The sequence below is a fragment of the Suricata suricatta genome, chromosome 2, assembly GCF_006229205.1.
Source record: "Suricata suricatta isolate VVHF042 chromosome 2, meerkat_22Aug2017_6uvM2_HiC, whole genome shotgun sequence".
Lineage (NCBI taxonomy): Eukaryota > Metazoa > Chordata > Mammalia > Carnivora > Herpestidae > Suricata > Suricata suricatta.
The window spans coordinates 160,684,198-160,710,808 of record NC_043701.1 but is presented as its reverse complement, the minus strand read 5'-3'; the positions used below and the strand labels follow the sequence as shown (position 1 = coordinate 160,710,808).

Here is a 26,611-nt window from a genome sequence, read left to right as displayed (position 1 = left end):
AGTTACAAGGTTGGGGGGCCATGTTTCTCCTAAAACTCAAGTGAAATTGCCTTGGAATCTGTGGTTAAGGCCCACCAATGGCAGAATGGGGAGCAGACAGCCTCTCCAGCAGAATTCTGAAGTGTGGCTCAGAAATCAAGCCCTGCTGAGTTGGGGAATGGTTTCTCTTTAATGAAACCCAGAGGGTGGGGGGCAGGGGAGCAGTCACTGGCAATCTGAGAAGAAGGAATAAGCTGATCACAAAATTAAAAGGGAATGGGAAGTAAGAGAAACTGGCTGCAAAGTGGGAAGGAGAGAAGCTGAAGTGTCTGCTGGTAGCCCCTGATGCATACTACAGAACTTAACCAAACGATTCACGCCGGAGGCTGGATTTGATTCTAAATCTCCTGTAGCAGGTGAAATGACAGCTCCTCTGTCCTCATGACTTGAACATTCTCTTTCCATGTGACACTTCAGTATGGGCCGAGCGTCCTGATCAATATGCAAGGGTCCTCTGATCCCAGGCCGGGAAAGGGCTTCTTGTGTGGGAATGCAGATATTGTTTTGCCCACCTGGAGCCATTCCCTTCCTTACTAACAGATCCTCAATTTTCTTCCTCTGCCTGTTCTTGGCTGGCCTCTCAAGGTACCAGGGCCCAGCCCAGCCCTGGGAGGTGGCTACTGATTAGTAAACCAACACGATTGTCTTACTTTCCTGACACAACCCTAGCCAACGAGATGTAAGGGGAGATCAACGAGGGCGGTTCTATGCAGGTGTTGATTGGTCTTTAAAAGAGACACAGGACAGAGTGCCTTTTTACTGCTTATAGACTCTGTCAAATGTGATTCCAGGATGTGAGGGATAATAGTAGCCATCTCTGGACTCTGAGGGAACCAGTTTCAAAAGGCAAGCCAAAGTGCTGAGGAAGGCAGATCAGGAAGCCAGAAGGAACTCAGGTCCTAAACAACTTCACTGATCAGAGGACAACCAACCCAGGAATGACCTTGCTTCTAGATGACTTGTAAGACAAGTGCCATCATTGTTAGGCCATTTTAGTCAGGATGTTCTATTACCTGTAGTCGAAGCCATCCCACCAGATACAAGGCAAGACAAAAGGTGCCCGTTCCATCTATGCACTAATGATTTGACTTCCAAGCATAACTGCACACCAGGATTACTAGGTAACAGACACCCCACAGCCCGTGAGAGCAACTGGTTTTGCCTGCCCAGAACTATACTTAATCTTTTTCTTCCAGGAGTTACTTTTTGCTTTAGAGGACTTCTTTCCCACTCCACATGGCTGGAAGTGAGGAGAAGGGAGAACATTAAACATAAATTCTGGTGCTCCATCTCAACCACCACCAACAACCAGGGCAGTCACATGGCCCAGGCAGAACTAATCTGAGTCTTCCCCAAGACTGATGTAGGAATGTTGGAAGAAAAAAGCCTCCTGACTGCTGGGACTACAAACTGAGAGAACCAGGAACTAATTGGTGGTGTTCAATTTTGCTGGCATGTAGGAAGAGTCAGTCTATGGTACAAGACCAATACATGAATCAGAGCCTGAGGACACTGTCTGAACATATATATCAACCATGCCTGAAACCCTTGATACCCCATGTACCTGAGCCATAAAGTCTGTTATTGTTTAAGGGAATTTGAGTTGGGTTTCTGTCATTTTCTTATAACTAGAAACAACCTGACTAAAATAAACACTAACCTGCCCTACCCCTACAGCTTGAATGCTTCACCTTCTCTGAATATTCTTTCCCAGGCCTCTCTCATTTCTACTTCCTTTTCTCTACAGCTCAATTTCCCACCTCTGAGCACACCAACCAACCATCCTCTGGCTAAGTGACAGGACCATTCTGAGTCATTCTTCAGAGAAGGCTTCAAAGGCAGCCTCACACAGCCCCACAACTGGGTGTGTGCACTGCCACCCACCACCACACCCCTCCCCCCCCCAGAGCTCTGTCCCTCTTTCCCTTACCTACCTCTGCCCTGATGCCACTTCCAAGGCTGTGGGTGCTATTTAGACCTGGAAAAGCAGGTCTAAGCACTCCACTTACTTGATGACACTGCTCAGCATGTTCTCACATGCAAATGGGTGGGGCACTCCACTAAAGTCACTGAGTTTAAGGTAGGCAGCACAGGAGAGGCAAATCCATCAAGCAGAATTACACATTAGTTACACGTGTAGGTATATCTGTGCACACATCAAACATCAAATGTGCTCTGTATGACGGCATACGTGTAACCCTTCCTGTAGAGGGTAACCAATCAGGGCTGGAGCAATGCCCACGCACCACAAGGGAGGTTCTCTGCAGCATCAGAAAAATGCTCTGAGAAATCCTGGAAGGTCTAAACTTAGTCTTTTTTTTTTAAATTTTTTAATGTTTTATTTATTTTTGATACAGAGAGAGACAGAGCATGAGAGGGGGAGGGGCAGAGAGAGAAGGAGACACAGAACCGGAAGCAGGCTCCAGGCTCTGAGCTAGCTGTCAGCACAGAGCCTGATGCGGGGCTCGAACCTACGAACGTGAGATCTGACCTGAGCCGGAATCGGAGGCTCAACCGACTAAGCCACCCAGGCGCCCCTAAACTTAGTCTTACAAAACAGTTACAATAGGAGCAATTATTCACACTAAACAGATTTGGGGACCCTGGGTGGCTCATTCAGTGGTTAAATGTCTGATTCTCAATTTAGGCTCAGGTCATGATCTCACAGGTTCCTGAGTCTGAGCCCCACATGGGGCTCTGCCTCGAAGCTAACAATAGGGAGCCTGCATGGGATTCTTTCTCTCTCCCTCTCTCTGCCCCTCCCCGGCTTGTACGTACTTGCACGTGGGCACATGCATGCTCTCACTCTTTCTCAAAATAAATAGACTTAAAAAAATAACAAAAAAATAAATAGAAGATTCTTCACCTAATAAAAAGAATCACTACAAAGCCCCACTAAACTGCATGGGCTCTACAGCACTTAGAACAGGAGTTGGTTGGTATAAGACTTTACAGGTACTGTCAAATACATAAATCAAGGAGCCAGAGCTGAACTGAATTTGTTTCTTCATTATATAACGTGATGAACACAAGGTAACTTTATTTGTATCACTATTATTGATTTTCTTTGTGGGAGAAAGATAATGGCATCAAATATCATCATATCAGCTGAGACAAGCATCTGATTGAGAGACAAGCAAGTCATTTCCTTCCTAACAGAGTTTTGCTATCAAATGGCATCTTTATTGTCACTGCAAACAAAGACCAAGTACCCACCTTTTCCATCCATATAAGGTTTTTAAAAATAATAATATTATTACAGCTAATACTTATATAGTTCTCACTAGAGATCAGGCACCATTCTAAATGCTTTAAAGGTATTAGCTCATTTCATCCCCTCAATAACTTGATGTGTAGTTACTATATTATCCCTACCTTATAGATGAGTAAATGGGTTACACTGCCCAAAGTCAGGAGGTAGTAAGTGACACAGCCAAGAATGAAGGCAGTCTGGGTCGGGGGCCGTCCGTCATAATAACTGTCCCCTTGATCTGGCAGTCACATACAGGATGGCGAACAGTACTCTTGATTTAGGAGGAGAGAAGTGGAAATGGGGGCTGCTTAGCTTACCAACAAGTTCAGGCATATGGTGCTCAGGACTTGTACTATGCAGTGAAATGGGGGGAAAAAGAAAGAAAAGAAAAGAACAAGAACAAGCGATGGTGATTAGAAAGAGGCACAAAGAAGGTTTCTGGAGAACTAGCTTGTTTCTTATTTCTTTTTTTAATTTTTTAATGTTTATTTTTAAGAGAGAGAGAGAGACAGACAGAGCATGAGTTGAAGAAGGGCAGAGAGAGGGAGACATGGAATCTGAAGCCAGCTCCAGGCTCTGAGCTGTCAGCACAGAGCCCAGTGCAGGGCTCGAACTCATGAACCATGAGATCATGACCTGAGCTGAAGTCGGGCACTCAACCAAATGAGCCACCCAGGTGCCCTGGGACTAGTCTGTTTCTTGATTTGGGTGGTGGTTACACGCATGTGTTCAGTTTGTGAAAAGTCACCAATCTATAATTTTTATACATATTTTTTCATGAATGAAAAGTGAAAAGATGGAAAGATGGATTTAAGAGGACTTTGGTCATATTATGAATGGCTTCTGCCCGCTCTATTTTTCAAATGTTCCAGAGTGACAGAGTGAGACATCATGGAGCTCACAGCCATGTGACCCAGCGGACTCATCCATATTCTCAAATCTCATTGTCCAGCCTGAGGCATCCAGCGACCCAGACATCATCTGAGCCCCACACAGCACAGCCTCATGGTTAAGAGAATGGCATTAAGAACTAACTTGCCTGCATTCAAATCCTGCTTTGCATCTCCTAGACGTGGAAACTTGAACATGCTACTTCACTTTTCCATTCTGTCTTGCTCTCTGCAACTGTAAAGCTGGCATAACACAGCACCTAACTCATGGGGCCTCACTGCGTATTCAGGGAGCACATGCAGTTGTGCTGGCGCAGGGAACATACTACTGAATGTGAACTCTTGCCCTCCCCGTTTAGACGCAGAGCCATGGTCTCCTACCCTATGTCCAGTTACCATATACTTTCAAAAGTCATTTTCCCATTATTTAAATAATTTCTTATTCCCTGCCAGCTCCCAAAAAAGAATTTCAGCTAGATTTGTCTTAGCTATTATTTAAGTAGTATGACCATATTTCAGAAAATCTGGAAAACAAAATCAAGTATCACATTTTTAGGAGTGTAGTCATCCTGCTGCTGCTGTATGATGCCCGAAGTGATCTGACATCACATTAAAGACACCATAAAAGGGGCCATTGGTGCAGAAGGGACCGTGGAACACAGATTAGCCAGAGTACACTCAAGGAACAGCCACAACTTTTTGTTTAAAAAAGTTCAGTGACATAGAAAATTTAGGTCAGTATGGTGAATACCCACAAACCCTTCATCCAGACTCACCAGGATCATTAACATTTTGCTATATTTGCTTTCTCTTCCCTCTCCACACACTCTTTATTTTTTTGCCTAATCATTTGAAAATCAAGTTGTAGAATTTGCGTCATTTTATTCATAAATACATCAGCTCTTATCTCCTAAGAACAAGCACATTTTCCCATATAACCATTATATCATATCTCCTCCAAGGAATTTCACAGCTGTCTGATACTTTCATCTAACATACAGCCTACATTTATGTTTTTCCAATTGCCCTAAAAATGTCCTTTCCCCCCCCAATTTAGGATCCAATCAAGAATCAAAAGTGCATCAAAAAATTTTTTTAATGTTTATTTTTTAGAAGGAGAGAGAGAGAGAGAAGTGGGGTAGCAGCAGAGAGAGAGGGAGGCAGAGGATCTGAAAGCAGACTCCATGGTAACAGCACACAACCCAATCTGGGGCTTGAACTCATGAACCATGATATTATAGCCTGAGTCCAAGTCAGAGACGTTTAACCAGCTGAGCTACCCAGGTGCCCCCGCTTTAAAAAAATTTTTTTAGTGAAAATTCAGTGCATTTCAACTGGCATGCATCCTTTAATCTAGTATAGCCCCCGCCCTCTGCCCTTGTATTGTCTTGCATGGCACTGACATTTGTGAAGAGTCCAGAGAAAATTGTCTTGTAAAACGTTCCTATCATCTAGATTTGTCTGTTTGCTCATGATTCAACACAGGTGAAGCATTTTTGAAAAAGTGCTACTCAGTTGATATTTTAATTATTATTCTTTAATATTTGTTTATTTTTGAGAGAGAGAGAGAGAGAGAGAGAGAGAGAGAACACAGGTGGGGGAGGGACAGAGAGAGAAGGGGACGAAGGATCCAAAGCGGGCTCCGTGTTGAGAGCAGAAAGCGAAAGCAGGACTCAAACTCATAAACTGCAAGATCATGACCTGAGTCAAAGTCAGAAGCTTAACTGACTGAGCCACCCAATTACCCTCCAGTTGATGTTTTACACTTCACGCTGCCACACATAAATAATAATTTGTTTCATTATTGGTATTGCTATGTTTAGGCATTTGGTTAAGGTGATGTCCTCCCTTATCTTGTCATTGTTAATGTATATTTCTCTGTAATAAATAAGTAATCTGTGGAGGTTTTCTCTGAGTTCCTGAGACTATCTTGTTCCCCAACAATCTTTTATCCAATGGTTTCAAGCAACTGTTGATAATCTGCCTGAATCAATGATCACGTGAGTGGTGTAAAATGGTCACTGGTGATGTTTACTGTGTGGGTGAAATGAACCACTGCAGGTTAAATCTTATTTTTCCACTTACTTGCACTATTACTTCAGAACTATAAAGCAGAACTATTTCAGAAGTTCATCTGCTTGACTCCTCCTGACAGTGATTCATAATGCCCATTTTTACCGTTCTCTGATCTCTATCCACCCGAGCAGATACATTAAGTGGAATCAAACATATAAATGCACTGGCTTAAGCAGCGGGCAGCGAATTAATTACCTGTCTGTACAAGCAAGACCTAGTCTTTAGAGCCCCCTTTCTTACAGCAGATCAAACTATCCATCAAGAAAAGTCTATTTTTCCAAAGACAGGGTTTTTTGTTTTCTGTTTATTTATTTTTGAAAGAGAGTGGGGTCAGAGGGCCCCAAGTGGGCTCTGAGCTGACAGCAAGTCCAATGCAGGGTTCGAACTCACCAACCATGAGATCACCACCCAAGCCGAAGTCTGACTCAACAGACTGAGCCAACCAGGCACCCCTCCAAAGACAGTTCTAAATGAGAGTCAGCTTCAGGCATCCCAAGAATGGAAAGAGGGAGGACACAAAGGGTTTAGGCAATAGTCTCCTGGCACAGTTTTCTTTTACTTTGTCATTATTATTTTGTAAATGTGATTATTTTGAGAGAGAGAGAGAGAGAGAGAGAGAGAGAGAGAGAGAGAGAATGAGAGCAGGGAAGGGGCAGACAGAGAGGGAGAGAGAGAGGATCCCAAGCAGAGGACCCTCTGCACTATCAGCGCAGAGCCCAACAAAGGGCTTGATCTCACAAACAGTGAGATTGTGACCTGAACTGAAATCAACAGTTAGATGCTTAACGGACTGAGCGACCCAGGCACCCCTCCTGGCACAATGTAAAAGATTCTGCAAACCACAGTAGGACAGTACCAAATCACATGGTCCACTGCTTCAAGCAGCCTGCTCCCCCTGCCCCTGCGAATGTTACTTCTTCCTGGTTAACTATCCTTTAAAACCCAAACATCACCCCTTGACCAGCTGCATTAGAATCCCCTGGGAAGCTGCTTAAGAAACAGATGCCTCAGTCTCACCTCTGACCAACTGAATCAGAGCCATGCAGGGGGGTTGGGAATCAGTGTGTGGACATATTCCCCAAAGGATCCCATGAGCAGCCAAGTTGGGGAACCCTTGCTTAGAAAGGACCTGCTATAGGGACGCCTGGGTGGCTCAGTGGATTGAGTGTCCGACTTTGACTCAGATCATGATATCTCAGTTCATGGGTTTGAGCCCCGCATTGGGCTCTGTGCTGACAGCTCAGAGCCTGGAGCCTGCTTCTGATTCTGTGTATCCCTCTCTCTCTGCCCCTCCTCTGCTCATGATCTGTCTGTCTTTCAATAATAAATAAATGTTAAAAAAAAAAAAAAAGGACCTGCTATAGTCTCCCAAAGGAGACCATTCTATAGGTCACACAATGATAGATCGTAGTTAAGGATCAGTCCCATTATGTGACAGTCATTCTGCCAACAACTCACCCCAGGGGTCTGGAATCAGGACAGATGAGTGTAACCTAGATGATCTGTTGCACCCCCAATTTATAACCTACTCAAAGCTGGGGGCGGGAATCACTGTACTTATTAGGGAAGATGTCAGATCTATGGTTCTCCAAATTCAGTCTCCACCAGAAGCATCTAGGAATATCACCTATAAAAGATGGAGCCAGAGGTTTCCTGCAAGGCCTAGGAATGTGTGGGGTTTAAAAAAAAAATTTTTTTTTTACATTTATTTATTTTTGAGAGACAGAGCTTGAACAGGGGAAGGGAAGAGAGAGAAAGAGACACAGAATCCGAAGCAGACTCCAGGCTCTGAGCTAGTGGTCAGCACAGAGCCCGATGCGGGGCTTGAACCCACGAATCGTGAGATCATGACCTGAGCCAAAGTCAGACACTCAACCGACTGAGCCACCCAGGCACCCCAAGGAATGCATGTTTAAAACAAGCTCTCTAGGTAGTTCTAATGCAGGGGATCCAATGACCACACTTCGAGAGACCCTGGCCTAAGGGCTGCTCATCTGTGGTAGTCAAAGAGCAAATGAGTTGGATAAAAGTGTCTTTCCCTTCATCTGAAGGCTACTTACCAAACCCAAGAAACAAAATCCGAGGTCATATGGCAAATATTTCTGAGCAATTAATTAGCCACAAAGAAACATTCAGATGATAGGAAATCCTTCATAAAAGGTACTAAATCTTGCTCTAACATTTCATCCCACGGGAGGACTATAGGCAGGCTAAGAGCAGGAGACCAAGGTGCCAGCACAAAGTCCCCACTTCAGGTACCATGTGAGCAGTCTCTAGAGGGATAGCAGGAGCACAGGACCATCCCCTGGAGGCCACATGAATCATGTGAATCAAATTTTTCTGACTGTCAAGGTCCTGCCTGATTCCATTTTCTCCTTTACACTCTGAGGGAGCAAACCCCTGGCAATTCTCTCTCTCTGCCACACCCTCTACTGTTAATCCAAGCCTTAACCAAGATGAATACATGAGCTTGTGACCCCAGAAATAGAGATGGCTAGACCACTGGCAGCATGGAACAAGAACCATGCTAATTATGGGAAATGGGACAGACTGAGAAAGAGCTAGTCAGCTTCATGCTGAGTTGGAATTTGGCTCACTGGGAATGAAAAGAAGGGCTGGCAGTCTGCAACAAGGGCTCAGGGTATTAGAAGAGTGGCAGGAACCAATCTCTGACAAGCAGGAAAGAATATTCAATGGAAAAAGGACAGTCTCTTCAGCAAATGGTCTGGGGAAAACTGGACAGTGACATGCAGAATGGACCTGGACCACTTTCTTATACCATACATAAAAATAAACTCAAGATGATGAAAGACCTAAATGTAAGACAGGAAACCATTAAAATCCTAGAGGAGAGCAACCTCTTTGACCTCAGCTGCAACAACTTCTTACTAGACATGTCTCCAGAGGCAAGGGAAACAAAGGCAAAAATGAACTATTGGGACCTACCTCATCGAGATAAAAAGCTTCTGCACAGTGAAGGAAACAATAAAACTAAAAGGCACTGATGGACTAGGAGATGATATTTGCAAATGACATACTGGATAAAGGACTGGTATCCAAAATCTATATAAAGAACTTATCAAACTCAGCAACCAACAAATAATTCAGTGAAGAAATGGGCAAAAGACATGAACAGACACTTTTCCAAGGAAGATATCCAGATGGCTAATAGACACATGAAAAAATGCTCAACATCAATCATTATCAGGGAAATACAAATCAAAACCACAATGAGATACCACCTCACACCTGTCAGAATGTCTATAATTAACAACTCAGGAAACAGATATTGGCGAGGATGCAGAAAAAGGTGAACACTTTTGTACTGCTGGTGGGAATGCAACTGGTGCAGCCACTCTGGAAAACAATATAGAGGTTCCTCAAAAAAAAAAAAAAATAGAGCTACCCTATGACCCAACAATTACACTACTAGGTATCCAAAGAATACAAAAATGCTGACTCAAAAGGGCATATGCACCCCAGTGCTAATAGCAGCACTATCAACAATAGCCAAATTATGGAAAGAGCCAAAATGTCCATCAACTGACAAATGGATAAAGAAGATGTGGTGTGTATATATATATGTGTGTGTGTGTGTGTGTGTGTGTGTGTGTGTACACACACACACACACACACACACACACACACACTGGAGTATTACTCAACAATCAAAAAAGAATGAAATCTAGCCATTTGCAACATGGATGGAACTAGAATGTATTATGCTAAGCAAAATAAGTCAATCAGAAAAAGATAAATATAATACGATTCCACTCATGTGTGGAATTTAAGAAACAGGACAGATGAACTTAGGGGAAAGAAGGAAAAATAAGATAAAAACAGAGAGGGAGGCAAACCATAAGAGGCTCTTAAATACAGAAAACAAACTGAGGGTTGCTGGAGGGGTGCTGGGTGGGGGGATGAGCTAAATAAGTGATGGGCATTAAGGAGGGTACTTATCAGGATGAGCAATGGAAATTATATATAAGTGATGAATCATTAAATTCTGCTCCTGAAACCACTATTACACTATATGTTAACTACCTTGGATTTAAACAACAACAACAACAACAAATGACTGTGGCAGGAACCCCCACTTTCTGCTGGGGGTCACAGCGGCATATCCTTCTCTTCCCTGGCACAGGCATCTTTCCACCCAGGAAACACCAGGCAAAACAAGCCACCTTCATAGCACAAATGGGGTATGCTAGGCCCAGGAAAGGTCACTCTCCAGCTATCAAAATATACCTATGAGTTCCCAAAGCCAACCAGGCTCAGGGCTCACCAGCCAGCTCATGGAGCTCTTACCTGACTGGAACACGTATCTGGCCAAGCCCTGCATTAGCTCTGCTGGCCATGTTGGAGGGGCAGACTCCCCTGTTTCTCTCTTCAGACGAAATGTCAATTCAAAGCCAAAACCACTCGGTCCGTCTGTTCCTGTAAATCTGAAAGGAATAAAAAGCAAATGTTTTTAGTTCAACTACCTTAGGAAAACACTGTTTTTAAAGTTCATTAAAGTTCTCCCCTATTTTTGGTGGCCTCAGCATCCAAACCCCTTAATCAGAGGAATCTCCCTCAATAGCCTGTAAAGAGCCACAATACTAGTCTTGCCCTCTGGCCAGCCACGGTATATGGGTATGACCTTGGCCCAGCCAATTAAATTCCCCTGGTAGTACTCTAAATTATGAGTTCCACATTTTGTGGCTCTGGAACATTCCTCCGTATGATTAAGGCTCCATTACTAAAAATCTTCCTTATTCACACTCCTTATTCCTTTGAACTGTTAATAAGCACCTACTTAGTTTGCTAAGGATATGATCCTACTGTATGCTCTGTGAGGACGAGATCCTTTCTCCACTCTCCTCTGTACCCTGCCCCATAAGGATACAATCTTTGAGCTGGGCTGGCTAGTCTCCAAACTCAGCCTTTGTGGACACATCCCCAGGCAGATTCCAAACACTGGGAGGGCCCGTATTCTTCTTGAAACCTGGCAAACCCACATGCACTCATCAATCGGCACATGCTCTTCCTAAAACCGGGCACCCTGTGTGCAACCATCAATCACTGGAACACAGGGGGCGGGGAGGGGGTGGGAGGAAGCATGATTTGCTCCTCCTTCTCATCCCCAGGTGGCCAAGAATGATGACAGTTACTGCCTCTGTGGCCACACTCATCACAGTGACGATGAGACAAGGGAGGAATGCCTGCCTCTGACTACCAGGAAACACTCAGGAGCCCCAGGTCTTCAGGGAAGCCCCTGAAATGGACTTACGCCAGAGAGAAAAACGATGTAGATGTGATACTAAGGCCTGGCTGGGGAGTGACATATCCTCTCACGTGAAGGAAGAGTCCAGGGGAGTGCTCCTGAGAGCTCAGGAGGCTTGCCAGCATGGGAAGGGTTAAAAGTTAAACTATGTTTATGATACAATTTTAAGTAATTATATCTTGTACAAACATGAGCCACAATGATTATACACATGTAAACTCCTCAGCAGACAAATACAAACCATAAACTAAGAATACAGCCAGCACCTCCTTGCTAGACAAGCTACTGGAACAGGCAGTCCGAGGCGAGAATTCTGAAGGGATGATGAAGATGCCCAACCCTGGAACTCCACATGGCACCTTTCCTTCCTCATCAGCCTCATCAGCCTCATCAGCCTCAAGAGTCCAGGCCAGGCGATCAGACAGAGAGGGATTCCAAAGTCTCCGGACCTCGGACACCTTGCTTCGTGCCTGGGTGGGCTCAGCCGTCCTGCTCTCACTGCAGCAGGGAGACTGCCTCTAAGAAGCTACACTCTCCAAAGGACTGAAAAGGAATCCGTCCTTAAAGTTGTCGTGCTTGTGCCTGATTATATCTAAAGGAGGTGTCCACGGTTTGCATTCCCTCTGGGTATCTAGCAATGTGGGAGACAGAATCCATTTTGAGGGTACACATCTAGAATTTCAGAGACCAGACTAGAGGTTGTTTGGCAGGACACAGTGTGAGCTGTTTTCTTCCCCTGATGAACTGTCAGGTTTGGGGGCAATCTGATGCAGGGGGGTTAAGGGAATAGTTAAGCAAGTCGAGGCCGGAAAAGCCACCTCCCTGCGGTTGCGAGCGTGAGAGGAGTGTGAAAATCCAAGGTAATGCAAGACTGACTCAGAGTTAAAACTCTACCAAAGGAGATGGGTCACTAGGCCAAAGGGAAGATTTCAAGAAGCCTCCAATTAGAAGCAGCTTTGTAAAATGTATTAGACCATTATTCCAAGGCTTTCATCTTGGGCCAAGAAAAATACATGATTTCTAACCACAAAAACTTGAGAAACAGACAAAAAGAACATGTTCCTGAGGCCACGCGATGGGGAGAACCCTCAGATGCAGAGAGAAATCACATGCATCCAAGCAGCACCGCCTCTCTAAGGAGGCTGTGCGCACACACACGCATGTTGGGGTGTGCGTGTGCGCACGTGCAAATGTCCACCATCTGCCTCCACGCGGGGTGCTTTCTGGGCCAGCTCCGTGGTGGGCAGGCCAGCCCTCACTTGGCTGGCTGCGAGGGACAGGCCCGGCCAGATGGTGTCCACCTGCATTTGATTACCACCCACCAGGCTGGCTGGACGCAACCTCGAAACTCTGAAACATGCGCTTGGAATGGCCCAGCCTCGGGATAAACACACAACCTGGAGCCTGTCAGAAGGTCTCTTTTTCAAAGCAGACTGCCGAGGCAATAGTCAAGTGACAAGGTCACTCAGTCTTTAAAGTCCCCTGGAGAGGCCTGGCTTGCTCTGGACTTCCTCACGTGAGGGCTTCTCCAGGCAAACCGGTTTTGTCTGACCGGAGGATGAGAGTGTGACTCTCACGTCCTCTGAGAAAGAAAAGCATGAGAGAAAACTGGCACGTGCTGCAGGAGGAAAGAGTTGGGTCAGAGCAAAGAATGTTTCTAACACAGAAGTCTGCTAAAATACTAGCTGGTGGCAAGGAGGGCCAGTGGAATTTCTTCCTACAGAGATTTTAAAGGAATACAATACAGACTCTCCCCAGTCTGGTAGGAGAGGGTGAGGGGGTCTAATGGTCTTGTTGCAGAAGGATGGTTGAGACGGTTTCCAGCTGAAGAACTTCGGATCCGGCTCACTGAGGTCCCCCAGGGGAGAGGCTGCCTTTGTCCCAGCAGTTTGGTGAGCCTAAGAATGGATGTGGCAGCCTCAAGAGTAACACCAACCTATGCACAGAAAGAACCTGTATCTTGAATCCCAGACATAGCCACCTGATCACTGGAAATCTGCCCCAAAAGCCTGCCCCAAGCACCTGGACTAAGAAGGTATCAGTCAGCTTCCAAAAGGGCAGAATGACCACTAACACCAGGCAGAAAGTGAACAGGAAACCAGGAAACACTTTCTGGAGGAAACACAACAGCTGGGGTGGGCAGAAAAGAGCTGAGCTGAAAGCTGGCATTTCACACTCAACACCATTAGTTAATAGGGAAATTCAAATCAAAACCACAGTGAGGTACCACTTCTTACCCTCTAGGATGACTAAGATAAAAGACGAGACCAGGTGTTGACGAGCACATAGAGAAACTGGAACTCTCACACACGGCTGGTGAGTATGTAAAAGGGCAGAGCTGCTTTGTAAAACACACTGGCAGGTCCTCAAAAAGTTAAACACAGACTCACCATAGGACCCAGCAGCTCCGCTCCTAGGTCTACTCCCAAGAGATGGAAAACATGTGTTTACACAAAAACTTGTACATTTATGTTCACAGGAGCATTACTCATAATAGCCAAAAAGCAGAAGCAACCCAATGTCATCAACGGACGGATGAACAAAATGTAGTGTATTCATAAAGTGGAATAAAGAAGAACGATGCACTGATACAACATGGATGAGCCCTGAAAACATGATGTTAAGGGAATAAAGCCAGATACAAAAAGCCACACAGTGTATGATTCCATTTATACAGAATGTCCAGAATAAACAAATCCAGAGACAGAAAGTAGATTAGTGGTTGCCAGAGGCTGGGGGAGTAGAGAATGGGGAGTGACTGCTAATGGGTACAGTTTCTTTTTAGGGTCATGGAAATGTTCTGGAAATAAATAGTGATGATGGTTGTACAACCTTGTAAATTTACTAAAAAACACTGAATTGTATACTATAAAAGGGTAAATTTCATCTTTAAAAAAAGGAAACAGCTGATATCTCAGGTACACCTAAGTGCGAGAGGAGGCAAGGCAACCACACCAAGTAAGCTGGGTTTACCTGACTCTACCTACCGCTATAATTAACTGAAAGCCTGTTAAGTTTCAGGCCTTGGACTAAGCTCTTTTCTTATAGCATTTAATTTTCCAAGATTCAGTCCCTGCCATCTTCATTTTAATTAACATGAGAAAAAGACACTAGAGAGAGTTTAAGTAATATTTCATATGTCACCCAGCAAGCAAGTGATAGAGCTTGGACTTGAAGTTGACCTGACTCCAAAGTCCATCTTCTTATTACTATGTGGCCTCAGCGGGACATTTAACCTCTCTGTGCCTCACTTTCCTCATCCATAAAATGGGGATAATGAAACAGTCACTATATCAGAGTTGTTATGAGGGTTAAATATTAGAAACTGCCCGGAATAGTGTAAGCGCTGCATCACTTCTGCTAAGCAAAAGGAGCCAGCACAAAAGACCACATACCGAGGCGTCTGGCCGGCTCAGTCGGTTGAGCATCTGACTTTGGCTCAGGTCATGATCTCATGGTTGCTGAGTTTGAACCCCACGTTGGGTTTACTGTCAGAGCAGAGCCCGCTTCAGATCCTTTGTCCCCCTCTCCCTGTCCCTGCCCCACCTGCATTCTCTATCTCAAAAATAATAAACACACAAAAAAATTTTACAGGCAACGTATCGTATGATTCTGTTAATATATGACAAATGATATAACTTGCAATATATAATACAAATTATGTGTATATTATATAAAGTGTCTACAGTAGGCAAATCTGTAGAGACAGAAAGCAGATTAGTGACTACGTAGGGCCAGGGGACCGAGGACAAATGTGGAGTGTCTCCTAATGGCTCTGGGGTTGCTTTTTAGGGTGATGAAAATGTTCTAAAATTAGAAAATGATGATGGTTACATAACTGTGAATGTACCAACAACCACTAAATTATACACGTTAAGTGGGTGAACTGTATGGTATGTAAATTATATCTCAATAAAGCTGTTCTTAAAAATTGAGAGGAAAAAGAAGAGATTGATTGTAAAAAAAAAAATCACAAACTATAGGTATAGAGAGATAGGTAAAGCTGTATCTACTGTAAGCATACAAGGAGATATTCAACCTCACTCATAAGAGCAATGCAATTTAAATACAAATTAAAACAAGAAACACAATCCTCATCTATCAGGTTGGCAAACATTAAGAAGTAGGATATCATTCTAGAGGTGAGGCTGTGGGAAAGAGCTAGTCTCATACACTGCTGGAGGGTATCAAGTTAGTACAACTGTTTTGGAGAGCAAGGTAGCAATATCTAACAAAATTATATACATTTTGCCTTTTCTGAGAGAGAGGGTACAAGTGAGCTAGGGTGGAGAGAGAGGGCGAGAAAGAATCCCACGAGGGGCAGAGAGAGAGAAGCAGGGTTCACCCAAAGCAGGGCTCATGCTCACCCGAAGCGGGGCTCAAGCTCACCTAACACGAGACTTGAATTCATGAACCTTGAGATCATGACCTGAGCCGAAGTCAGATGCTTAACCCACTGAGCCACCCACGTGCCCTATATTTTACCTTTTGACCCAGCAATCCCACCCCTAAGAATTTACAATTGCAAAATACTGGATACACTCTAACTGCCCATTCACAGGAGAGTGGTTCAAAGAGTATTCTGCAGCTATGAGGAAGAGCTAACAAACCGATATGGATACTGGCAAGTAAAAATAAAAAAGAAAGAAAAAAGTACTACAGTATACTACCTGTTGAGGAAGAGGGAAAGATTGGAAAATATACATATATCTGCTCATTTGTACAAAAAGCAACACAGGAATAATAAATCAGAAACTAATAAGATTGGCTGCCTACAGGCAGTAGGCAGGAACTAGGTGGAAAGGACTGTGGGGCAGGGAGCAGGGACACTTCTCTGAATGTATATCTTGGTGTACAACAGGTGCTCGATAAAGACGAAAAGAATGAGCTAACAGACTCACGCAGCAGCCCTTTCCATCCAGCCTGACCCGAAAGGAAGTGACCCCTGTTGGTCTCAAGACCCTCTGATACCCAGGAGAAGTGCTCTGGCAATCCTACAGTGTAGCTGGCGACAAGCCTTACTCCTCTTACGTCACCTACCTATCTTTTGTGACCAGCTACCTATCTTTTCAAGATGTGTTTGCCCACTGCCAGCCCACAGCTTGGGATGTTGCAACATACCTGAGCTGCACAGCGAACCCTCTAGGCATTGTATAACTGCACTCAGCTGGGCTCTGGGCAGAAGTGTGCTGCAGGGGAGGGGCGGGCTGTTAGCCAGCCCAAGCATCCGGGGTCCTTTTACTCCCCTCTCCAAAAAGCAGCAAATACCCACCAACCATCAAAAGACAATTAGTCAGGAAGAGTCATCACATAATCTCATTTACTGCTCTGTTGGGCAGTTTAAATTCCAGAACACCAAGTAGGAGCCCTGGTCAGTGTGCCCAGAAACAAATGTGGAGAGGCCAGGAAACAGGAAGTGTGTCTGGCAACTTTCCTCATCCTTCTGGCCATCTCTGGCCTCCCATGATCTGGCGAGGCTATCTAGCTCTTGACCTAGTTACTAAAAAGACTTCATCATGGGTCCCAGGACTCTGGTGTCTCTGAAATAGGGTGACCAACTTGTCCTTGTTTTCCCAGGACTTCCCTGGCTTTAGAATCGAAAGCCTCGTGTCCTGGGAAAGCCATTAATCTCCAGCAAATTGGGACAATCACCCTACGTTGAAGTGGCACTATCTGACCCACACAAAGCAAAATGTTGCCAAATTAGAAAGCACCAAACATGCATCAAGAACCACCAAAATGTCAGCAGTGCAGAAACAGTCTCTGGAGCCAGCGACCTATGCTCAAGTCCTGGCTCTGCTACTTCCTGGCTGGAGGGCAGATCACTTACCCTCTCTGTGCCTCAGTTTCTTCATCTATAAAAATGGAGATATGAAGAATAAACCCTAAGGTAAACTACGGAGTAAGGGTGATAATGGTATGTCAATGTAGGTTCACCAGCTGGAACAAGCATACCATTCTGGTACTGGATGTCGACAGTGGAGGACGCCGTGCATGCGTGAGGGCAGAGGGTTATGGGAACTCTACTTCCAACAATTTTGCTGTAACCCTAAAACTGCTCTAAAAAATGAAGTCTGTTTTTAAAAAATAAAAAGTAAAGTCTATTTTTTAATGGAGATATGTTTGTGTTCTCTCTCTTAAAAATAAATAAACATTAAAGAGACAGAGCACGAGTGGGGAGGGGCAGAGAGAGGGAGACACAGAATCCAAAGCAGCCTGAAGGCTCTGAGCTTTCAGCACAGAAGTGGGATTCGAAATCATGAACCATAAGATCGTGACCCAAGCTGAAGTTGGACACTTAACCGCCTGAGCCACCCAGGTACCCCTAAAACATTTTTAGGGGTAGCTATCATATGGTAACTACTTAAATGAACTAATATATATGAAACACTCAAACCAGTGCCTAGAACATAGAAAGTACTATCCTAACTGTCAGCTATGATCTATAGTAGTTCTCAGTTCTGGAAATTCACCCTAAGAGGATAATCTTGTATTTGGAAAAAAGTATTTTGCATATAGTCCATGGTATTTATAAGAGGAAAGAATTTAGAAACAGTTTAAATGTTCTACAAGCAGAGGTATTTAAGTTCTGGTGCATGGTGTGATGGGACACCTCACAGTCATTAAAAATGAGAGTTCTGAAAACTGGAGGACTAATCTCTGAGCTTTGAGAAGCCAGAGGCTTTATACCTCTACCTGGTAAGGAGAGAAGGGGAGATTATGTCAGAACCCCACTCTAAAACCTCTATTGTTTACTGTTCACCTATTGTTAACTATAGAATAAAAGTATAAGTAAAGTGGTCATGACACTGAAAGTCTTTTTTTAATGCATTTTTAAAATTTTGTTTTTTAGGTTTTTAATTTTTACTTTTGAAAGACAGAGAGAGACAGCACGAGCAGGGGAGGGTCAGAGAGAGAGGAAGGTACAGAATCTGAAGCAGGCTCCAGGCTCTGAGCTAGCTGTCAGCCCGACACAGGGCTCGAACCCATGAACTGTGAGATCATGACCTGAGCCAAAGTCGGACGCTCAACCAACTGAGCCACCCAGGCGCCCCGACACTGAAGGTCTTGTGAGTTGCTGGTGGAAATGTAAAATAGTACAGCTGGAAAACGGTACAGTGGTTCCTCAAAAAAATAAACACAGATTTATCATATGATTCAGCAACTCCACTTTGGGGTATCACCCAATAGATACAAAAACAGGGACTTAAACAGATACATGTATACTAATGTTCACAACAGCATTATTCACAATAGCCAAAAGGTGAAAACAACCCAAATGTCCACTCATGGGTGAATGGATAAACGAAATATGGTATATCCACAGAATGGAATAGTATTCAACCTTAAAAAGGAAGGAAACTCTGACACATGCTACAACATGAATAAACCTTAAAAACATTATGCTAAGTGATACAATCCAGACACAAAAGGAAAATGTATGATTCCCCTCATATGAAGTATCTAGAGTAACCAAATTCATAAACACATAAAATGGCATGGTGGTTGACATAGCTCCATAAAAAATGGAGATAAGAGTAGCTAGAATAGGGGTGGGGAGAAGGGGGAATGGGGAATTACTGTTCAATGAATATAGAGCTTCAGCTGGGAAGATGAAAAAGTTCTAGAAATGGATGGTGGTGATGACTGCATAACAATGTGAATGTATTTAACTCCACAGAACTGTACATCAACAAATGGTTTACTACAGTCATGAAAAAGCATGAAGCAAAATTTAATACAAAGTGTACTTCAAAATATTTGTGCAGGGGCACCTGGGTGGCTCAGTCAATTGAGTGTCTTCACTCAGCTCAGGTCATGATCTTGCAGTACTCGAGTTCAAGCCACACATCGGGCTCGCTGCTGACAATGAAAAGCCCACTTCTGATCTTCTGTCCCTTTCTCTTTGCCCCTCCCCTACTTATGCTCTCTCAAAAATAAATAAACATAAAAATATAAATATATTTGCGGGGCTCCTGGGTGGCTCAATCAATTAAGCATCCAACTTCGGCTCAGGTCATAATCTCTTGGTTTCTGAGTTCGAGCCCTGCATCAGGCTCTGTGCTGACAGCTCAGAACCTGGAGATTGCTTTGGATTCTGTGTCTCCCTTTCTTTGCCCCTCTCCTGTTCACACTCTGTCTCTCTCTCTCTCTCTCTGAAAAATAAACATTAAAAAATGTTTTTAAATATATATATTTGTGCATACACACAATGTAAAAATACATAAAACATATGTGTGTATGTTTGTGAAAAAGAAAATACAATAAAATTATTATAGTGGCTATCACAGTGCCATTTTTCTTTTTTAAAGTTCTTTATATTTTCCACATTTCCTGCTGTTTATAATCTCTGGTCTAGACTGTAAATCCCTTAAGGACAGGGCTGTGTCTTATCACTACTGTATCTGCCATACTCCTCACAGAATCTGTTGGCTGAGTGTATATATTGGACATTCATGATATGACAGGAGAAGCCCCTGGGCAGTGCTGCCTCTCCCTGGTTGTGGCTTGGATACTTCCACTGGCATCTGAAGCAAGGAAGGCTGGGCTAGCTAAGGCTACTTGAGAAGGTGGTCCCTCTAAAGTCTAGGGACTCTGAGTACCTCAGGTCTAGGGACTGTGGCTCAGTCTCAAGCTCAATGTTGTTGTCAGAAGAAGAGTAGACTATTTGCCTCAGGAAACACAGGGCACAGGAGGCCAGGCCAGTCCAATTCCAGAACCAGGAGTGATGTCACTTCGTTCCCTACAAAGGCTCCTGTTGTCTCTTCTTCCCCATTCCTCTTTCCCTACTTCCTTGTCAGTCTTCCCTTCCAACCAGCCCTTCTTCTTGGAAATTAAGCTTTGTTCCCACCCTTTCTGGGTTGGACACTCTCTCCCAGAAGAATGGAAACTTTAGGTCCTATTCCTGGGAACAGACCTACAGACCTTTTCCTTTGATGGCTTCCCTCCAGGGGCACATACATCCCCCATCCGTGTCTCTAACAGGCACAGGGCAAAGCCTAGCCTTAGCCCCAGCTGGACGCAGAGATTACAGAAAGACCTCAACCAAAGACCTTCCAGGAGTTCTCCAAGGAGAATGCCTACCTCTTCATCCCTGCCTCCCAAAGCATGCCAAGTAAGTTCAAGGACCACTCATCCAAACTCTGGCACTTGCTTAGAGCACCAACTTTCTCAAAGTCAATTTGAACAGAGGCCCTCAGTGCTGCTCCAAACCTCATGATGCCCTGGAATTAGCCACGGCTCTGTCCCTTATACACATGCAGAGAAAGATTTGTTTGGCAAAGGGAGAGCAACATTGGAAAGCTCTTCCCTAGGGAAAACAGAATGTGAACATTTCCTGGTGCATGGTCTTCACCTGTCCCCTAGGGGACTTTGTAGGTGGAAAAAGAGGGACAGAAGCCAAATCCCCATTTTCTGCAGTTTCTGCCATCTCCTTACCACATACAATCACTGCAGGTAACCACACAAAGTGGCTTCAGGGACCATGCCTCTGTTAAGGATTCCCATATCTATCCCTAAACAAAGGACCAGACACAAGCACCTCAAACTCAATATATACAAATCTAAACTCAATATCTTCCCAAACCTGATCCTTCTTCCTCTTTTCCTAACTGAAAAAGAGTACTACTCTGGTAGCCTATATATGGCTCCCCAAAGATGTCCACATTCTAATCCCTGGAACCTGTTTATGTTACCTTACATGGCAAAAGGGACTTTGCAGATATGATTAAGTTAAGGATCTTGAGATGGAAAGATTATTCTGGATTATGTAGGTGAGCTCAATCTAACCACACTAGTCCTTCAAAGAGAAGGTGAAAGGTAGAAGACGTGGAAGAACAGGCAGGGGTGGTATGAGGACGTGGCCTGCCCTTTCTAGCCTTGAAGATGGAGGAAGGGGCATGAACCAAGGAACGAACGTGGCTTATGGAAGATGGAAGAGGGAAAAAAACGGATTCTCCCTTCAGCCTCCAGAATGGAATGCAGCTCAGCTGACATCTTGATTTTAACCCAGTGAGACCTGTGTCAGACTTCTGACCTTCATAGCTGTGAGATCATAAATGTGTATAGGTTTAAACCATTAGCAATAGGAAACTAATACAGCCACCAAGCCAGAATCCTGAGTTTCATCCTCCAATCCTGCCTCATTCCCCTGCGTAGCCAGGCAGGCAGTCACCAAGCTGTCAACTCTTCCTCCTCCCTCCTCAGCAGCTCAAATCGGTCCTCTTGTCTCCATCCCAGCTGCCATACCATGGGTTGGACTTCTGCATCCTTCCCCTGGATGTCCGTAACACTCTTTCCTCACTGATCTGCTTCTTGTCCTCCTTAGTTATTTGCTCTGACATTCCCTAAAGGAAATAGGATATATCTCTCCCCTGCTTAAAAAGCCTCCAAAGCTCACCCCACTAAACCTTCAGGAGAAAGTCCAGACTTCTCCCTAAATCTCACAATGACCTGGGTCCCACCCACCTCTTCTGCCGAACACTTTAAGTACCAAACCTAGTGAATGGAATGGCAGGTGTCTGGATACCCTAATGACCTCCTTGCCTTCGAGACTCCACATAGGTAGTTCCCTTTTTCTCTGCCCTCTGCCAACTTTCATGAAGGATCAGATATTAATTACCTTCTCTGCACCAGGTGTCTGAGCTGAATATTTTCTGTTTGCCCTTCCAGATCCATCCTGATTACAGCTCAGGATCCTGAGCTATAAATCACAGGCTCATAGATATAAATCTATACCTACAATAGATCCTGAGGTGGCCCCTGTGGTCTCTGCCTCCTGGTGCTCATGGCTTTGCAGAATCCCCTCTTCCTGAATGACAACAGGACATGTGACCTGCTTCTAACCAACAGAATATGGCCAGGAGATGGGTTATCATGCCCATGAGGATGTCACATTATAGGAGACCACGTTTTGCAAGCAGTTGCTATCTCTGTTGCTGGCTTTAAAGAAGCCTCCGTGACCCCTATAGCTACAAGAAAAGGTATTCTGCCAACAACCTGAGGGAGTTTGGAAGTAGATCTTTCCCCAGTGGAGCCTCAGATGAGAATCCATTCTGGCTGACACTGTGATTGCAGCCCTGTGAAATCTGAAACAGAATACTGAGCTAGGCTACGCCTGGACTCCTGACCCAAAGGAGATGTGAGGTAATGTGTATTGTTGTAAACTGCTAAGTTTATGGTAATTTGTTATGCATAGAAAACCAATATACTCATCGTGCTCTCTGCCTTGTAAAGCTGAACTGTGTGGGGCTCCTGAGCCCTCTGGCTTCCAACTGGGTTCAGCCAGTGAAAGCTCTAACAGAAAATTAGAGGGAGGGAGGAGAGAGAAGCCAGGGCTTACTCTGCAAGACTGCCTAGGGCTGGCAATCCCCCTGGATGGAAGTTCACTGCTAAAGACGGACACTCTACACAACTCTTTCCCTGTAGGTCCTCAAATCTCAATCCCTCCTTTGGTCCATTCAGCACTAAGAGAGTCAAGCCAATCACTATACACTTACACAATCAAGAATTACTATTTCCTGGCTCACAAATGTGGATAGACTTTCATACTGGAATTCATTTTCCCTATTATGAAAAGAATACAACTGTCATATATTACAAAAGAGGAAGTTATATGTGGTCCTTTATTTGACCATTGCTTTCTTGTGCTTCCAAAGTGGCACTCTTCCGTGCTTTGGCAAACATCTTGACGCATATGGCTTGCTTTTACTTTTTCCCCTCAAATAACCCATATTGGGGGAAATCCATATTATTTCCTTGGGTTTAGGAGTCCCAGAATAAGAGATTTCAGAAGCTGGTGTATGAGCAATAAGGAAAGAGGGCATCATGCCTACGATCCAGGTGTGTGCGTGCGTGTGTGTCCAAGACTGTATCATGTGATCATGTGCAGCTAACTTCATCCACCCTTTTGTGCAGGATCATCAAACTGGTAGGTCAAGAAAATGAGGCAGGTCACAAGTGTTGGGCAGCATTTCTGACATTGACCTGCCTTTCTGTTCCTAGGTCCATACCATTACCAACACTGCACTGTGCCACCCAGTCAGCCCCCATGTCCCAAACACATCCCCTACCTCATGCCATGATTATTGCTGACCTCTCACCCTGAAAGGCCCTTCTAGTCCAGCCTTATCTTCCCAGGTCCTCTTGTCAAAGCCCTTCTCAATTACCATGTCTTTAAGTAAAACTATGCTTGGGGCACCTGGGTGGCTCAGTTGGTTAAGCACCAACTTCAGCTCAGGCTATGATCTCACAGTCCGTGACTTCAAGCCCTGCATCAGGCTCTGTGTGGACAGCTCAGAGCCTGGAGCTTACTTCAGATTCTGTGACTGCCCCTCCCCCCCATCCCTCCCCAGCTTGCATTCTCTTTCTCTCTCAAAAAAACAAACACACACACACACACACACATTAAAAAAAAAAAGTAAAACTATGCTCTTTTTTGCCCACACTATGTTCTCTCAAAGCACTGTTTTATCTCTAATACAGTTCTCTGTATGGTCTCTCTTACATTTTAAGCAAGGGTCTCTCACATTATACTATGGAGTCCTGCCATTCTTTTACCTCTTTGTAGTCCCCAAAGTGACACACACTGAACACAGACCAATGCTGGGTACTTAGTAGGTGTCAAAAGATACCGGATGATTGACTACTGGTGACATGCACATACTGAGACTAAACAAATGTTTACTAACTAGATTGAATCTGAGAAAAGAGGCAAAGTTTTATAAGATTTAGAATGGTAGGTAAGGGGTTATGAGGGAAATGCTAGCCCAAGGTTATGGGCTGACAGGCTTAGGCAGAGGGGTAAGCCTGTCAGCAGTGGTCGGGAAGTCAGGAAGTGAGGAAGACAGACGTCAGAAATTCTTAGTCTTGGACCCTGGACCCCTTGGAGATCCCAGGGTAGACTTAGGGTGAAAATTCCACAAAATGATACTACTCTAGCATCCAATAAGATGCCAGAGAGGATTCCAGCAATGTAAGTAAGAACACAGGCAGAAGAGGTCACCCGAGCTAACACAAGCCCAGTCCACCACTCCCTAGATGCTCCACGGGGAAGTTAAGTTCCACATGCCCCCATTTCCTAACTATTAAACCGGGAGAAGGATACTTGCCTCAAAGGGCAAGTAGGAGGGTTAAAATGGGAGGCCCAGTGTCCAGCACCCGGCCAGCTCCCCCGCCCCCCAGAGAAGCTAGTATTCATCCTTCATGTGCTTTAGTGCTCACTAGGTGCAAGCAGGCTCTGTGCATTACGCCTCTCTCAAACATCAGCAGGTGACTATGGTTCCCAGCTTCTAGGCTCTGGAGTTCAATCATCCTTCAAGGGCTGCGCATGTCTTCCAGCTTTGCCCAACTTCCCAATCTTGGACCCAAACATTTGTAAAGGTGAGGTTTTATTTTTGAACAATTCACATTTACAGATACTTCATTAGCTGTTCTAAAATCATGTTTGGTGACTACACAAATATTATACTGGCTAGTGAAACTTTGTAAAATTCTTTTGAAATATGTTTTTATGGTAATATTTTGACATAACTAAGATATAAAAAATTTTTTTAACGTTTATTCTATTCTTGAGAGAGAAAAAGTGTGAGCAGGAGAGGGAGACACAGAGTCTGAGGCAGGCTCCAGCCTCTGAGCTGTCAGCACAAAGTCCAATGCAGGGCCTGAACGCTAAGATTTTTTTTTTTTAATTTCCAGCTGTGGGGCACCTGGGTGGCTCAGTCGGTTGAGCATCTGACTTTGGCTCAGATCATGATAACACAGTTCACAAGTTCAAGCCCCACATCAGGCTCTGTGTTGACAGCTCAGAGCCTGGAGCCTGCTTCTGATTCTGTGTCTCCCTCTCTGCCCCTCCCCTATTTGCATTCTGTCTGTCTGTCTGTCTGTCTCTTTCTGAAAAATAAACATTTAAAAAAAAAAACCTTCCGGATATATTATAGTAACTTTTTATAATCATAAGAAAAGAAAGGGAGGAAGGGAGAAAAGCTGAGGGAAGAGGAAGGGAAGGAAGGTAGGAAGGAAGGGAAAAACAACACCCACCAGGACTGCATTCTCACACTGAGCTGGGAGTCTGATGAGACCATGGAGCAGGGCAGTGCCTCTAAGTTTTAACTGAGTAGTAGATGCTCTTTCCACTACACAACACTCAACCCGATTCATGGAACGCATTTGCCTCCCTCAAGTAGATGTTTCCTGAGATCCCTTGCTGAGAGCCAAGGACTACATTCCCAAAGCATTCCTCAAGTTTAAAAACAGTAGCTCACAGGACTGATTTAGCTGGGAATCCAGCTGAGGTCACCTGACTCTGAACCTTAAGGGTATTTAACTCTATCCCAGGCTTTCAGTGAGCAAAGAGCATCCCCAGACTGAGACATCAAGTCTAAGAAAAATACCAGGCAGTCAAAAGGTACAAGCTTCCAGTTACAAGCTAAGTCCTGGGGATGTAATACACAACATGATATCTATAGTTAACACTACTATGTAGTATATTTAAAAAAAATTTTTTTAAAGTAAGCTCCACGCCCAACATGGGACTTGAACTCATGACTGAGATCAAGAATCACATGCTCTTGGTACGCCCAGGTGGCTCAGTCGGTTAAGCATCTGACTTCAGCTCAAGTCATGATCTCACGGTTCATGGGCTCGAGCCTCTCACTGGGCTCTGTGCTGACAGCTCGGAGCCTGGAGCCTGCTTCAGAGTCTGTGTCTCCCTCTCTCTCTGCCCCTCTCCCTTCTCTCTCTCTCAAAAATAAATAAACATTTAAAAAAAAAGTTAAAGAAAAAAAAGAATCACGTGCTTTAACCAACTGAGCCATGATTTGAAAGTCGCCATGAGACCAAATCCTAAGAGATCTTATCACACATACACACACAAACACACATACATTTTTTCTTTCTTCTTTTTTTTTTTTTATCCATATGAGATGATGGATGTTAACTAAACTTACTGCGGTAATCATTTCATAAAATATGTAAGTGAAGTCATTATGCTATATACACTAAACTTATACAGTTGTAGTATGTCAACTATATCTCCATTAAACTGGAAAAAAGTTATGTTTATTTATTTTAAGAGAGAGCGAGAGCGAG

General features: G+C 44.3%; 1 protein-coding gene across 2 annotated transcripts in view; it reads right to left on the bottom strand.

The window, feature by feature from the left end:
* Positions 1-26,611, bottom strand: part of SUFU (SUFU negative regulator of hedgehog signaling) — a 113,685-nt gene that overhangs the window by 66,399 nt on the left and 20,675 nt on the right. For both annotated transcript variants that reach the window (XM_029932475.1, XM_029932476.1), the window contains exon 3: positions 10,567-10,703. In XM_029932475.1, the coding sequence (XP_029788335.1) occupies positions 10,567-10,703 (137 nt within the window). The remainder of the gene's footprint in view (positions 1-10,566; positions 10,704-26,611) is intronic.